Source organism: Gavialis gangeticus, unplaced genomic scaffold (assembly GCF_001723915.1).
Source record: "Gavialis gangeticus isolate Ggan-Ray unplaced genomic scaffold, GavGan_comp1, whole genome shotgun sequence".
Taxonomy (NCBI): Eukaryota; Metazoa; Chordata; order Crocodylia; family Gavialidae; genus Gavialis; species Gavialis gangeticus.
In genome coordinates, this window is record NW_017729032.1 from 51,699,653 (window position 1) to 51,715,421 (window position 15,769).

General features: G+C 41.9%; 1 protein-coding gene across 4 annotated transcripts in view; it reads right to left on the reverse strand.

Moving 5' to 3' along the window:
* Positions 1 to 377: 377 nt before the first annotated feature.
* Positions 378 to 15,769, reverse strand: part of STARD13 (StAR related lipid transfer domain containing 13) — a 591,561-nt gene continuing 576,169 nt past the window's right edge. For 3 of the 4 annotated variants that reach the window (XM_019524484.1, XM_019524483.1, XM_019524482.1), the window contains 5 exons: positions 13,486 to 13,600; positions 11,190 to 11,411; positions 9,378 to 9,595; positions 4,349 to 4,525; positions 3,302 to 3,633 (listed from right to left, as the gene is read on the reverse strand). In XM_019524484.1, coding sequence (XP_019380029.1) covers positions 3,516 to 3,633; positions 4,349 to 4,525; positions 9,378 to 9,595; positions 11,190 to 11,411; positions 13,486 to 13,600 — 850 coding nt within the window. In that variant the 3' untranslated portion in view covers positions 3,302 to 3,515. Of the gene's footprint in view, positions 951 to 3,301; positions 3,634 to 4,348; positions 4,526 to 9,377; positions 9,596 to 11,189; positions 11,412 to 13,485; positions 13,601 to 15,769 lie in introns of those variants that run through there. The other variant, XR_002098906.1, reaches the window with a different exon arrangement.

The following is a 15,769-nucleotide window of genomic DNA, read 5'->3' on the forward strand; positions in this document are numbered from 1 at the left end:
ATTTAAGTCCACAAGAAAGTGCTATACCCACTAGTAGCATGGTAGTGTAGGGGAAGGTGCTCTTACACTTTCCCACCTAGAGCTGTTCCACTTTTTATGGATTCATGAAATATTCATTGGTCCAGACAAGAACAGAGAGGGAAATGGCTCTACCCTAGTGGTTAGGGCACTCATCTTAGAGTAAGGAAATAAGAGTAGGTAATTTGAACCTGTATCTCCTACACAGTCTGGGTAAACACATTAACTACTAGGCTTTGGCTTAAAAGCAGTGGGAGGGAATTATTTCTTGCCTTATGAGAACATGTACTAGACCAGGCCCTGCAGAAAGGGTGTTTGTGAAACCTGCTGGGGCACAGTCATCACAATCACAGGTTAGGTGTCAAGCACTTCAGGCTCTGTTGGTTCTGCACATTCCCAGCAGCAGAAGTTTAGGCATTTTCAGTGCTAGGGCACAGCCCATGCAAAACAGAGACAGAATAAGGCCCATGGCAATAGTACAGTTGCCGGAAGACTTGCTGGTTGTAGGAGCCCTGGGTTCAAGTTCCTGCTCTGAGTCGATTAAAAAAAAAATTGGATCTAGGCCCTTCACCTTTCTGCTGACTAATCACTAAATGATTGGGTGCAAGGTAAGAGAAAGGTTCAAAGGACACTGTCTCCAAAGTTGTTTAGGTACTCAATTTCCCTTTAATTCAATGAAAGGTAGGCGCTTAAATATCTCTGAGTATGTGGACCTCAAGACAAACCCTTAAAGAAGTGGCCTTCTTTCGGAGGCATGGGCAACATCTTTATTTTCTGTGAGGTGCCTTGTATGGTTGCAGACAGTAAAAAAAAAAAATAAAGTATGTCACCTTGGGGCCTACTCTGATTATAAGCATTTCATTTTTTTTTTTATGTAGCAGTCTTCAGTGCAGGGAAGACAAGTCTCCTTGTGCCCAATTTGTATCCTGTACCTGCGTATGAGAATGAGCACACACAATTAAAGGAAATGAGAATTTTTAGTGTATGCAAATTTATTCAGTTCTGCAGTTATTTATTTACAGTTGATGACTGATACCAACAAATGAGGTAAAAATATGAGGTATTAATATGAGTATAATGTTTAAAAAATGTAACTATCATAGTGTATTTCCAATGGCAACATAACACTTGATACAAAATACTGCAGTATCTGACTGGTAGTGTCTAAATGCACAATTTTACAGAAAATGTATTTCACTGATACATGGCTTAGAGATGCTGCAAGTACATCCACAAAGATTGTGAGGCACCCAACAATGAAAGGTTAGTCTACGATCTTGGTAAGTACAGTAGGTGGACTGAGAAAACCTTCCAACTGCTAATGTGTTGGGATAAAACAACTATTGTAGTTGGCTAACTTTTTTTTTTTTTTAATTGCTTTCCCAAATGGTTTACTTCTAATTTACAGAATTGCCATTCCCAGTGCCTGGTTAATTTTGTGTCCATTAATGCCTATTTATTTATGATAGCTAAGGTAATACAAGGGCATTAAAATCTCATGCTTTAGGATACTGCTACTATGGCTATACGCATTGGGGAAGTTTGCTTTCCTCTGGAGCTTACAGTAGTGACAATTGCTGCCAGCTGGAAACTGGTTTTGACAAATTAATAATAGGATGTAGTATGAAATTCTGTCCTCTTGAGCAATCATTTCTGTAACTGTCTATCTCTAGGGTCAGAGTGGTTACTGTGGTATCCAGATATCTTATGATACATATAGGCAAATGCAGATAATTTAGTACTTGCATTTCTAATACTTACAGAAAACTGACAATTGCACATTGCTGACAAATATCACAACACGGATCTAATCTAAGCAGTTTCAAAGTACTGGCAGACGCTAATTCTTCAAAACAGGTTGCTGAATTATGGTACAAAATGCTATGGCTATTGGTAAAAACATGTATCACATTGAATCAAACTCTCAATAAATCTCTGTGGGATACATTTAAAAAAGTGAACTGAAAGATGTATCTTGAATAACCAAGCTAGCTTCTGCAGCAATAAATAAGATTAAGGTGAACAAATCTACTAATGAAGGAGAACTGTGTTAGCAGACTGGTATGTATACAACTACATTTTTGGTCTTACGTTAGTTAAAAAAAACCCCGTCTTAAAGATAACTTCAACTAATTTTCAGCATTTTAAAGCATTCCTCATTTAGCAAAATAGTAAGTCCCTGAAAATGAAATGCTCTAGTCAACTTGAATGGCTCTTACTCCTCTTAACCAGGGGCACATCCTGGTCCCACTGCTCTCAACAGAAGCAGGGATGATGGCATGAAGATAGTGCAACACATAATATGAAAATGTTTACTGTTATTAAATAAGCATTTTTTCAAGAATTAGTTTTCATTTTTAAGCTTTTAAATTTTCTGAAATGCATAAACAACTTTTTAAAAAAAGTTTAGTTTATTTCTACGTGGAGGTATAAAAAAGAGAGTTATCTGCACCTTTCAGTCCGTTATAAGAAACATTGTTTTGGACTTTGCTAAACAATTAAATATCTTGGCAGAAGAATGAAAGAACAGCTTTAAGTACTTGTTTAGAGCCTAGCCGGAGGTCTAAAAGAAACATTTAACACTGGTGGCTCTCCATAACTTACCAATTTGAGTTAATAAAGAACCTTACTCTTTACCTTATCTGCAACATTCCCTTCTACTTCCCCAAAATTATGGGAAGTACCTTGAATTCTGCAAAGAGCAAGGCTGTGTAACTGCAAATATTTCATTGTTTAAGGCAACAGCAAGTTTTCAAAGAATATTATACAGTCACAAACTTCCTGCTGAACAGTGTGAAGTCTTCAAACTGTGCACCTGGCTACACTGTCTGCATTAGCATTTTATTTCCCACATTATTCCTTTCAAACTCCCTACACAGAACTCTGTGTACCTTCTTGTAACCTAGACACATCACACACAAAACAAACATGAGAATGACCAAGCATTCAATTCTTTAGGTATCACACAGATTACATCATATAGCCCTGTGATAATAAGAAAATACAGTTTATGTAGCATTGAAACACTGAGAAACAAGTGACAGACATATATGGTCCAAATGGATGAATGTGATTGTTAGAAAGCACTAAATTATATACAAAATAATTACTTTATACATACAACCCTATATAATATATGGATAAATACATACATATTGTACATTGTTTATTTACAAATAAAATATGCTTCTTAGAAGCCTTTAAATATCAGAATTATTCAACACAAGTAATGGTAATAGATTCATTTTGAAGTAATGGTGATCAAAGCTCTTTAAAAAAAATGTTTACTTCAGTAATGGAAATGAAGGTAGTAGGTGAGCAACACCTCCAGAATGAAAGTGTCTTCCTGTAAAATTCCTGTTTCACCACTGCACAGACTTCAGGTCACCCTTCTCCAGCCAGTAACTGCAGCCTTAATCAAATGAGTTCTTTGCCTCAGGTCCTTCTGTTCTCTACTGTATCCTGACTTATGCTTACAACCTTCCTGGAACTGTTACTCAGATTTTGGTTTCTGGTCCCTCAGCAATCAGGGGTTGGAATGAGTTTCTGATCCTGGCAACTTCTGCTGCACACAGATGTCCAAAAACTTTATTGTACCACTCTGGGGAATGGCCCCTGAAGAAATTAAAAGAAATGAAATTACTGACAAACTGTGCTTCAGAGAGGATGATGGCCATACATGTTATGCCTTACTCTGCAGCATCATGGAAATCCCACAGTGCTGATGGGGCAATCAGCTATTTGTTCCAGTCATAAGTGTACTTTGAAGGCTCTCCCATGCAGTACTCAAATTTATGTTGCATGAAGTGTACCAAAGGCAATTACACTGTATTTGCATTGCATGAAGTGGTGGGGTGGTGAGCTTGGGATAGACAGAATGTCTCATTTGCAATTCAGGCACATCAGACCTGTCCTCTGTTCCATCAACTGGCTTTCTATAAACTATGAAATCAAGTTCAAGGTCCTGTACTTATGTTCATGGTACACCATTTCCTCTAGTACTTTAAAAGACCATTTAAGCTCAAAGATGAAGGCCACTGTCACCAGCTTTGCATTTCTAGCATAAAGGAGTTCTGTCATTGCTGTGAAGTTTAACTGTATGAGTCCAAGAGCCTTCTCAGGGGCTGGCTCAAAACTGGTGAACTTCAACATTCAAACTATTACAGATCTCACCATCTCCCACTCTAAAGTGCAAAGTGCCTTTTTGACCTTGCCCCTCTGCTAGGAAGGCACAACTGGCCTTTCCAGTTAAACCAGTTGAACTTAACTTTGTGCTCTTTGGTTTACTGAGGGACATCATTGATCTGCACTCTGCAGATATGATACTTACTTGAGATCAATTCTACAGATGTGTGTCAACCTGGATTTTCCTGAGCCACAAGGCTCTATTAAATATTGAGAGTCCATCACAATTGCCCGTACACTCCCCATCAAAGGAGCCTCTTCATGTTCCACCGAAACAGCCACTAGCATACACATCCCTTTTGGCAAATCTGTCCTCCATGTCCTGGTGCAACACATTTAAAAAAAAAAAAGGAAATATTACTTTTAGGGTAAAAGGGTGTCTTTACAAATGCTCCATGATGAGGCTGGGCAGGGGTGCTTTCATTAGAATGCATTGGAGCAGGCATTGGGCATATGTATAGGTGCCCTAAATGTTTAAGCAGAGGATAAATAAGTTTTGGCATCAGGAAGGTCTGTACTTTCTATGAACACATCAGGGAGAAAACAGGAGAGAATTTCCTTAAGTAACTTTTGCAGAGAGTTCACTAATTAACTAAACCATCTCTCCAGGAAAGCATCCAACAGAATTCATACCTAGTTTTTAGATCCAGTCTCTCCCTTGAAACAGATTAATTATGACAGTGGGTATCATTAAAATCTTGCCACTTAATGCTTGCAGAAAGAGATGTGCTAGTCATTAACAGTCATGGGGGATGTGAGTTTTAATTTCTCTAGAAGGAGGAGGGTTGAACCCCCTCTTCCCCCAAGAGGAGGAGGGTTGAGCCCCCTCTTCTTGAACAGGGCCTCTAACCTCAAGGTTTAACTAGAATGCCTGGCATTAAATGGTGACTTCGACATAATGGACATCTCAGAGACTTGTTTAATAACAATCAATGGGATGCTGTTATAACACGTTACAAATTATATGGAAATGACAGCATAGGACATGTAGATGGAGGAGTGACACTGTATGTTAAGGCTAGTATATACTGTCACAGTATAAAAATCTTATCTAAAAGGAAAACTACCAGAGACTCACAGGCCATGTCCAGACAAGCGCAGCGGTGTGATATGTGGTGCCTCAGACACATCTGCGGTGCCACATACTGCATGTCTCCACGCTGCAAAGGAGTGGGATGGGTTTTTTCTTTTTGACCCCTGGATATCCAGGTATGAAAAAAAAGGTGGAGCAGTGCATGTAGGGGCAGCATACACTCAAAACCAGAGCCTGGCTGACTGGAGCCATGTTCCACTGCCAGCCAAGCTCTGTGGCAGGATTGTTGCTGCTGCAGCCCCAGGACGCCCCCAGGACCCCAGGTAAGGCTGCTGGGGCAGCACAGTGCTCCCCCCCGCCTCCCCCACCACACCCAGGGTAACTTGCTACCCAGCAGAATGCGCGTGGCACAGATGTTCCCTGGGGACAACTAGCAGTGGCACAAGGTGTGCCACTGCTAGTTGTCCACGTGGAACCAAATGTCCATGCACATGTGGACACGGCCTCTGTGGGTAGAAATTCCATACTTGAATAAAAATAATGAAATACTAGGATTTTACTACTGATCACCTGGTCAGGAAGGTGAAGGTGATTATGACATGCTTAGGGAGATTAGAGAAGATGCTAAAAGGGGTCAAGCAATAATAATGGGATACTCCAACTATTTTCACACAGACTGGATCAACACCTCATCCAGGCAAGATGTGGAAATAAAATTTCTGGACATGATAAATGACTGTGTTTTAGAACAACTCATCTTGGAACCCACAAGAGGAGAAGCAGTTCTAGACTTAATCCCGAGTAACAGGACCTAATTCAAGAGGTATGTGTTAATGAGCTAGTCTCTAATAGTGACCATAACATAATTCAACATCCTACTAGGTGGGAGTAAGCCAAAGAAGTCCACTATGTCAATATGCAGTTTAAGGAAAGGAAATTGCATGAAAATGATGAAACTAGGCAAAAAGAAGTTAAAAAGAGCTGACAAAAAGGCCTGAAGGCAGCTTGGGAGCCAATTAAAAATACCATATTAGAGACTCAGTTAAAGTATATGCCACAAATCAAAAACAGTATTATGTGGACCAGTAAAACTCCTGTATGGTTTAAGAGCATAGGTAAGGAGCCCACTCAAGGCAAACAATCATCTTTCAAAAAATGGAAGGTGTCCAAATAAGGAAAACAGGATATCTCACAAATGGTTATGTGTAAAAGCAAAAAAAGGCAAGTCCACAAAAGAATTTAAGTATCCTCTAGCAAAAGCTGCTAAAGTTAATAATAAAAACTTTTAAAAATACATCAGAAACAGACCATCAGCTGGAGAATTTGTGGGATCACTTGATCCCGGGGGTGTAAAAAGTGCACTTGTGGATGAAAAGGCCATAGCAGAGAAGCTATAAGAATTTTTTGCATTGATGTTTACTGCAGAAAATACTGGGGAAATTCTCATGCCAGAACAATCCTTCCTAGTACACTGGTCTGAAGAGTTACGTTACAGTGAAGTGACAGCAGAAGTTTTAGAACAAATTGATAAATACCATTAAGTCAGGGTTTTTCATCCCTTTTGGATCAGTGTACCCCTGGTGGCCGGACACAGAGCGGGGGGTGAGAGGGGCATAGCTGAATGCAGAGCAGTGGCAGCCACCATGTATAAGCTTCCCCAGCCCCCAGTGTCCAGGTGGGTTGGTGGCACCTACGCGGTAGTGCGGGATGGTTCATGGTGGTGCTCTGTCCCTGCCCACCCACGTGTACCCCCCAGGGCCTTCTCAAGTACATCCAGGGGTGCGCGTACCCCTGGTTGACAACCCCTGCTATTAAGTGACCAGGCCCAACCGGTAGCCATCCAAGAGTTCTGAAGCAACACAAAGGTGAAATTGCAGAACTACTGGCAATAGTGTGTCATTTATCATTGCAAACAGCCTCTGTGCCAGATATCTGGTAGGTTGCCAAAATAATGCCCATCTTCAAAAAGGGCTCCAGAGGTGATCCTGGGAACGACAGACCCGTGAGCCTCATTCCCATCCCAGGTAATCTGGTACTGTCTATAATAAAGAAGTAAACCAGAAGTCACATGGATAGATATGATCTGCCAAAGAAGAGTCAGCATGGCTTTTGTAAAGGGAAATCCTGCTTCACAGATCTGCTGGAGTTCTTCAAAGATGCTAACAAGCATGTATACAAGGGGGACCCAGTTGACATAATATACTTGAACTTTCAAAAAAGTCCTTCAACAAAATCTTAAAAAATGATTGGCATGGTATTGCAGAGAAGGTTCTTTTATGGCCTGAGATCTGGATAAAAGATAGGCAACAAAGAGTAGGGCTCATAGTTCAATTTTCAGAAAGGGGGCAGGTCAAAAGTAGGGTCCTGCATGGCTCTGCCAGGCTCAATTTTGTTTAACGTTTTCATCAATGACCTGGAAATGGGGGTATACAGTCTGCAAATGATACCAAATTATCCTAGGTAGTCAAATCCCAAGCTGAAAGAGATGAGCTGAAAAAGAATCTCACCAGGCTGAGTGAACCAAAAAAGTGGCAGATGAACTTCAGTTTTGACAAGTGTAAGGGAAAACTAACCTCAACTGTACATACATAATGATGGGTTCTGAACTTGCTGTTATGACTCAGGAAAGAGACCTTGGAGTCACTGTATATAGTTCTCTAAAAACATCAGTTCAGTGTGCAGTGGCAACCAAAAAAGCCAATGAAATGTTGGGCATCATTAACAAGGAAATAGAAAAAAAAGGAGAATATCATTATGCCATTATACAAATCTATGATGTACCCACATCTTGCATACTGTGTGCAGTTCTGGTCTTCTCATCGCAAAAAGGATGTTGTAGAATTAGGAAAGGTGCAGTGAAGGGCAGTTAAAATGATCAAGGATATGAAGCAGTTGCCCTAACAAGAGAGACAGAAAAGGCTAGGACTCTTCAGTTTCGAAAGGAGAAGGCTGAGCGGAGACAGAATAGAGGTCTATAAAATCTTGAATGCTGTGGACCAAGTGAACAGAGAAGTGTAGATCCCAAAATACTACAGTTTGCAGCATTCACTGAAATTAGTAGGAGACAGGTTTAAAACCTAACAAGAGAAAGTACTTTTTTTTTAAACACGATACATAGTTGGCTTTAGTTGACTTGTAGGATTCATTTTTGCAGGAGGTGGTAGAGGCAAACAGCATAACCAGGTTCAAAAAGGGACCAGACAGAATCATGGATGACAGATCTATTAAGAGCTCTTTAACTGAACAGATGAAGATGTTTCCACTGGCATCTCTACACCAATAATGGTGGTTCCCCAGGAGGGTAATGAATAAGGGATAGATCCTCTTTGGAATGCCCAATGTGTTAATTCACTCCCATATTTATTTGAGAGCCTATGTGAACTAGAAAGATGTTAGAGTAGTTATCTACTGCCCATTGACAGACTTAAATGTTTTTGGTTTTCAAGCAATGGAATTTCTCGGTCTACACATATTCCAACTTTAAATGTTAGTTGGCAGCTTTAACTTAAAAGGTGTCCTGATTGGTTTTTCCTTTCTTGGGGGCTCTTAAAACTCCTATACCGTCACAAGACCCTTTCCCCAGAGAGTTGGGTTGTATTTGTATTATTTTGACAGCAAACACAGATAGGTGAAACAGCCATTATTGCTATCAATTGCTATCAGAAAGAACAACATATCTAGTTTTATAAGAGTGAGCTGCAGGAGTATTGCTCAAATTTCTTTGAGGAAAAGTGTGAGGCAGGGATTTCTTAGGGTGATGTCTTTTATTGGACCAGCTGCATAGTTGGGATGGAGTCAGAGAAGCTGAAGAAAAATGTTTTGCATCAGAAACTTGTATAACTCAATCCTAACTATGCAGTTGGTCTGATTAAAAATATCACTCTAAGAAATACTTGTTTCTTGCATACTTCCTGGACCACTGTGGCTACAACATCACTTTAACACTACCATTCAGATAAAGGTCAGTGTGCTGTAAGTACATAGCTGTGATTTGCTTTGAGGAATAATACACTGTAGCACAAATGTACATGGCATGTGTGCTCTCTATATGCAAGTGTGTAAATGTTAAAGATAGATATTGGTAAGTACAGATCTTCTTAACATCAATGTGAAAGACACTGGAGAATTACCTTTCGCTTACCTTAAAACTACAAAATCTCTGACGGGATGGGGAGCCATGCTGTTCAAAACATATTGGTATATTTCTGTCTGCTTGTCCAGAGTCTCTATGATCTTCCATTGCAAGAAGTCCTCATCCCAAAGATGACGTTCTCTTAGCACCTGATTTAGTACGACTGACGGGGGTGCTTCCACTTCAACTGATACTTTCCAAAGCCGTAGTGGGTTCCCATCCCCCACCTGAAGTAAAGAGAAAATGAAAATGCTGGATCTATGAATATATGCTCACTGCAGAATGAATCAAGAATTCATGAAGGGGACTATTAGCATATGCTTAAGATAAAGTTTTGGACCATTTATATTTAGAGATAATATTATTCACTGTTATTTATTTTCCTGTACAGAAATACACCTCTGCGGCACTTAAAACAATGGATTAAATTCTGGTCTAAGATCAATGTAAATCTGAAGTAGCTTTCCTGATGGCACTAGAGTTACTCTATATAGTGTGATGTGAATAAGTCTTTGCCCCAAATATCTTAAGAAAGTGGAACATGGGTCAGAGAAAAAGCCAGGGAATGGGAAATGTTTGGAAAAAACCCCTAGGTAGATAGAGGGACTGGTTGCTGGCAAAGAATCTTATGTTCAACAGGGAAGAAGGCTATAAAGGTACTCTGAATTGAGGGTGTGCCCCTCTCACTAATCAGTGCAATAGAAATAATCGGTGTGGAATGTGTAGACCTGGTGGCTCATTCTTGTGCCTAGATATCTAAAGATTCTTCTTTCAGTGGCTCCAAAATAGTAGTGGTGGAAAGGCTTTCATATAAAAAATGCTGCTCACTCACCCTGAATTCTGCTCTGCAGGCTGGAGTAAACCCTAGCATGCCCAAGATGATATTTTGAGGGACAGTACTGTGCTGAATAGGGTGGTAACAACAGCATGGTCAGACTCGATCACCACATTTGGAATCAGGAAGGAAATTTACTCTATGGTCAGCTAGGTACAGACTGTGGGGATTTTTTTGCTTCTTCTGTAGCAGGGGGCATGGCCTTCTTCCTTAGATTTCTCAAGAGCATTTTAAGAAACCTTGCAGCAGCAGGACATAGCCACCCTTGTCCCCTGCTTCACCTATGGAAGTTTAGGGTGTCTTACCTGTTGCATAGGCCTTGTGGCTGTAGGACAGGGTTGATTGTGTCAGCAATAGGTTAGACAAAGATTTATACGGGATACTTTGGATAGGGATGGGCCTATCAGGCAGGGGGCTGAATTAGATGACATCCAGTGGTCCCTACTTTTATGTGATTCTGTATTAACATCAGAGATATCAAGATTCCATAGCTTTGCAGGACTGACCAGGCAGAGCAGGCAGGAAATTATATTGTGCCTATTTTAAATAAGAATTTCCCAAACCTCCTTGTGCCTTCTCTATTGTATTCCACTAAATTGTTTACAGAAGGCAAAAAGATAGCCAGGAAAGTTGGCCATTCTTCACATAATCAGCTCACTCAGCTAGTATAACATGTTTTTCCTCTCTTCCCTCATCCTCTCTCTCTGTTTCCATGGTTTGCTTTACTACTTTCTCTGTTAGGTGTTTTGAGACCTCAGTCTGGCTTCTGTTGCCCACACTAGGGATGCCAGAGGTAAATGGTAATCCTGTTACACTTTTATTAACTATTAGGACTTTTTAGCAGGTTCTTTTAAAAAAAATTGCTTATTTGTCTCGGAAGACTTAAAAAATAATGTGTGTTTATTTTGTCATGTGATAAGCTCTCTCTGTTGAAATGGGGAAGTTGTTTTATGATCAGTTGCATTTATTATTTATCTTCAAATTACCTTTTTGTAGGTAAGCTCTGTGCTCTCTATACTGGGACAGGTGATCCAGCCTTTGAATTTTTCTTTCGCTTCTTTCTGAAGGTTCTGCAGCAGACTTTCAATGTACATTTGGTAAGTTCCTCCTTCTTCATCTATTTGTTTTCCTAGCTCCTCCAGTGTTGGAGAATGAATTTCAGCCTCCACGTAGGAGTTCCGAGATTGGGCTACCATGTCATGTGGGACCTGCTCCAAAGAAAGCAGGAAGAATGTAGAAACACTTATTTTGAAAACTGCCTTTAAAGAGAAATGTTTCTCAGAATGATGAATTATTCTGTATACAAGCAAAATGGATGTACAGTCTATGAAAGAAAATACTCAGTGCTATTTTCCATTAATCTTGAGAAACAAAGGTATTAGAATGAAATAGTCAAATCAGTGGGTGCATCTACACCAGGGACAGGCAAAATATGGCCCACAGACCAGATCGGGTCCACCAGACCCTTTCATCCAGACCACGGTGCCCACCAATGAATTATGCCCTACCCAGCCCTTCTGCCCATGAGGGTGGGAGTGAGGCACCCACATATACACCCCCCTAACATACCCTATTGCGCCTTGCTCCCACCCCCATAGGTGGAAGGGCCCAGCCCAGCCAGAAGGCAGCATCTTGGTGGGATTGCTGCTGTAGCTGCCAGTGACCTGCTCAGCTTCCCCAAGCCCTGCCTGCTCCAGGCAGCAGGTAGGAAAGTGGCAGGGGGGGGACTGCAGCATGGGAGGAAAGCCCCATGCACTGTAGCTGGCTGCCTGTGCCACTCCCTGCCATGCTGGTCCAGGGAACAGGGAAGGCAATCAGCTTCAGCATGTATAGCTTCCCTCCCATGCCATGTGAGTGCGTGGGCTGCATGTGCATGGCAGGGAGTGGTAAAGGGAGCTGACTCCAGTATGTGGGGCTTCCTTTCTGTGCTGCACAAGTGTGGGGGCTGCGCATGCACTGCGGGGAGGGCCAGTGATAGAGATTGCCAAGCAGGGACTGTACCCCTTGCTGCGATGTGCAGTGCTGGCTGGAACTGCACCCCACTGGGCACCAGCACCAGGCACAAGCACATTGACTGCCCCCACCTGCTGCTGTGCCACCCCCCCATAACCACACCCCCCACACACAATATACAAGACAAAGAATTCATTTTTGAGTTATTATGCAATCACCTCTATATACACTATGCAAACACAAATCATGCCGAAAATATTTTTTGTAATAAAATTAAATATGTCATGTAGAGCAGTGCTTCTCAAAGTGGTGGTCCACGGACTGGCCGGTCTGCAGTGAGTTGCCAGGAAAGAAAGAAATATATTTTCAGAAGCATAACATTGATATGTCATAGTGCCACAGTTCATACGTTTCAACACTCCAGGTGATGTCATGTCGTGCGAGGTGAGGAAAGAGAAAGAAACAGGCGGTCGCATATTTGTGTAGCCCCTGGCCCACTGGAAAAAAAATTCCCGGTCCACCACATCAGATAGTTTGAGAAGCACTGATGTAGATCAGTGCACATTAATGCACATGTAGTTGTGACCCGGCACTATCTTTAGTGATGGGTCTACCCAGCCACTAGAGGCGCATGGTAGGGCTGCAGGGACTTGGAAGTAACTTTAGTGCCAGGTCCCTGCGCATGTAGACACCTGCCAAAAATCACTGAATATGCATTAGGTTAAGTGCATTAAATTTAGTTGTGCTTAAATGCACACGTAGATGCACCCAGTCTGAATAACATTGCATTTTATGGGATAGAATCACACTGCTGAACTTTATATCAAAGTCCTCATGTTGCGAACAGGAATCCCTTTAATTCAAAGAATATTAACTTGTGTTTTTGGTGTGGGAGGAAATGAATGATATGTAGTTCCATTAACACCTGTAAAGTCCTGGGTGATTATAACTCTGTTACACTGAATAAAGAATAAAGCGTGTCAGCTCCCTTGTTATTTTTCAGTAAGGCTCTGGAAGCATATAACTATTTAAATGTTATCACAACTGCTTTGTTATAAAGTAAAATTGCTTCAAACCAAATACATTGGTGAAAATTCCTCAAGAGTAATTAGCTGATGTTACCAATAGTGCCTTAAAAGATTAAAGGAGACTGTCCTGAAAAAATGGGCTAAATAAACTTCAAATGAAACACATTTATAAATAAGTTAAGAACTATCACCTCAAAGCTAAAATGATAGAGAAAATATAAGCATAAACCATAAATACTTCAGCGGGCTCCATTCTGTACCATGGTCCCCATGAATAATGCTGTTTGAGTCCTTCACTCACCTCAAAAAGTTTGTTGCATTCCATTATCATATGTGCAAGTCCCTGAGTAGCTGCCAAGTTTTCACTGAGATCCTTCTGATCTGGCTTCCCTGTCGCATATTTTTTCTGTATTACTCTGTAATTGAATTCAGTTTCTCAGTTAAGGGAGCTGAACTTTAACATGAAAACAAACATAATGGCAGAATAGTCTCATGGTCAGAGAGAAGCGCTTTTTATTTTACATTTCCCAGAAGAGATCATTCAAACAGAAATCATTTTTTGATTCTAAAGGAAAAACCATTCACTGAAAATATTGTCAAGCCAGAGGGGTTAAAAATACTGTACACTGTGCACTGTACATTCTGAAGTAGGTCTGCGACAAATAAGATGCCCGATATTCTGCCTGTCAGTTTTTAAAAGATTAGCAGGGCACTATATGAAAGGAAGGTTTTTTTCAATTTGATGTATTTGAATATATTCCAGTTAAGGAGAGAAAAAAAGACAGGGGGGGCCTTTATATGGGGCCACTACTATTGTGCTTGATCTAGACCCTGTTTAGTCTATATTCACCCTGTGCACTTTATACAATATTAATGTGAGCTGATATGAATGCTGTGTTCCAAGTGGCAGACAGTTGCCAGAGCCTACGTGGATTGAGTCACTGGCAGAGCCAAGATTAGAATTTACTCAACAGTTCCTGATTTCCCAGTGCCCTCGTGCCCCCTTAAAAAAATATTCAGAGTGAAGTTTAGTGTTGTATAGGATTTAAGCCATGCACTACTCACTGGGAATGTCTACACAAGATGTTTAACTTCATATTAGTGTAGTTTACTGAGAAGTAAACATGTCTACACATGCACATGCTTGCTTCACAGTAAACCTCCTTAATCTGCAAATGCAAGTAGCAAATTTACTCGGGATTAGTAACAGCATAGTAGCGCTTGTGTAGATGCTCGACCTGGAGCAAAATCTGTTCCCAGTAAGCCATCCACCAGGGGGCAGGACAAAGCTTCCTGCTCCTGGGAGCTGCCTGCTGCTAGAGTGGGAGATGCTGGGTGGGGAGATGCTTATATCTCAGCTCCTGCTTTGCCATTGTGATTAGGGAGCAGGGGGCTGGGAGACCCTTATCTCCTAGCCTGAACTCTGCAGCCGTGGGGCTTGGGCTGGGAGACCCTCACCTCCCAGCCCAAGCCCTGCAGTTGCAGTTGCAGTTGCAGGGCTCAGGCTGGGGGGTAAGGGTCTCCCAGCCTGAGCCCCATGACTGTGGAGCTGATGCTGGGAGCTCCTTGCTGGCAGGGGCAGGGGAAGCTGTTCCAAGCCCAGCTCCAAAATTGCAGAACTGGGGCTGGGAACAGGCTGGGAGCTTGTTCCCAGTCCCTACTCCACGATCACAATTATGGTCCCAGAACAGGGGCTGGGAGCTCCCTGCATGGGGACAGTTCCCTGCTCAGCTTGGAGCTAGCTGGAACCTGCCCCTGACCCCCTGCTACCTGTCCCACTGACAGATTGGGTCAGGGACCTGGGATCTGCCTCTCCCCTGCAGCTGTTTCCAAGCCCCATGTCCCTGATTGGAGAGCCAGGGCCAGGAGCTCCCTGCTGCCGGGGCACAGGGACATTGTCCCCACCCCAGCAGCAGGCAGCCCCCCAGGCCCAAGAGACGGCTGTCTTCTGGCCCAGTGCTCCCTGCCAGCTCCCGGGCTAGCATCCAGAAGGAGCCTGGAGCTCCCCCGATGGTGGCAGGGGCCCATTGCAGGGCTGTAGGGAACTGGGTGCCAATCTGCTCCATAATCCCCAGGTGTTGATGGCTGCCCAAAAACCCTTACTCTGGAGTAGTTTACACCAAAGTAAATTTGGGTCAGAGCAAAGCATGAGTAGTGACTATAACAGAAATTATGCACCTTAAGCTTTTAACAGGCAGATTTTCAGTGCGTGGTAAAATCTGCTCTCTTTCCACTGTAGTCAATGACAAAAGTTCTACTGGCTTTATGGGAGAAGAAACAGAAGTCTTATACCTTTAAGAGCCAAAATGATTTACACAAGACTCCTGCTGAAATTGGCCATGCTTATTTGATGCTTATTTCAGTGAGGTTTCTGTAGACCTTGAGTTTGTGTAACCTTTTGCCACAGTTGTGCTGGAAAATTTTATCTTTTCTCTGTGCGTAAATGCCCTTGTGGGCTTTGGGCATAGGCTCATGGGCTTTGATCTCTCCGCCCAAACCCTATACATGCTGTAAAAGGTGGCCACGTTTGAAAATCTGATCTTAGATTACTTAAAACATTTTGCATCATGCTAATATTAAAATTA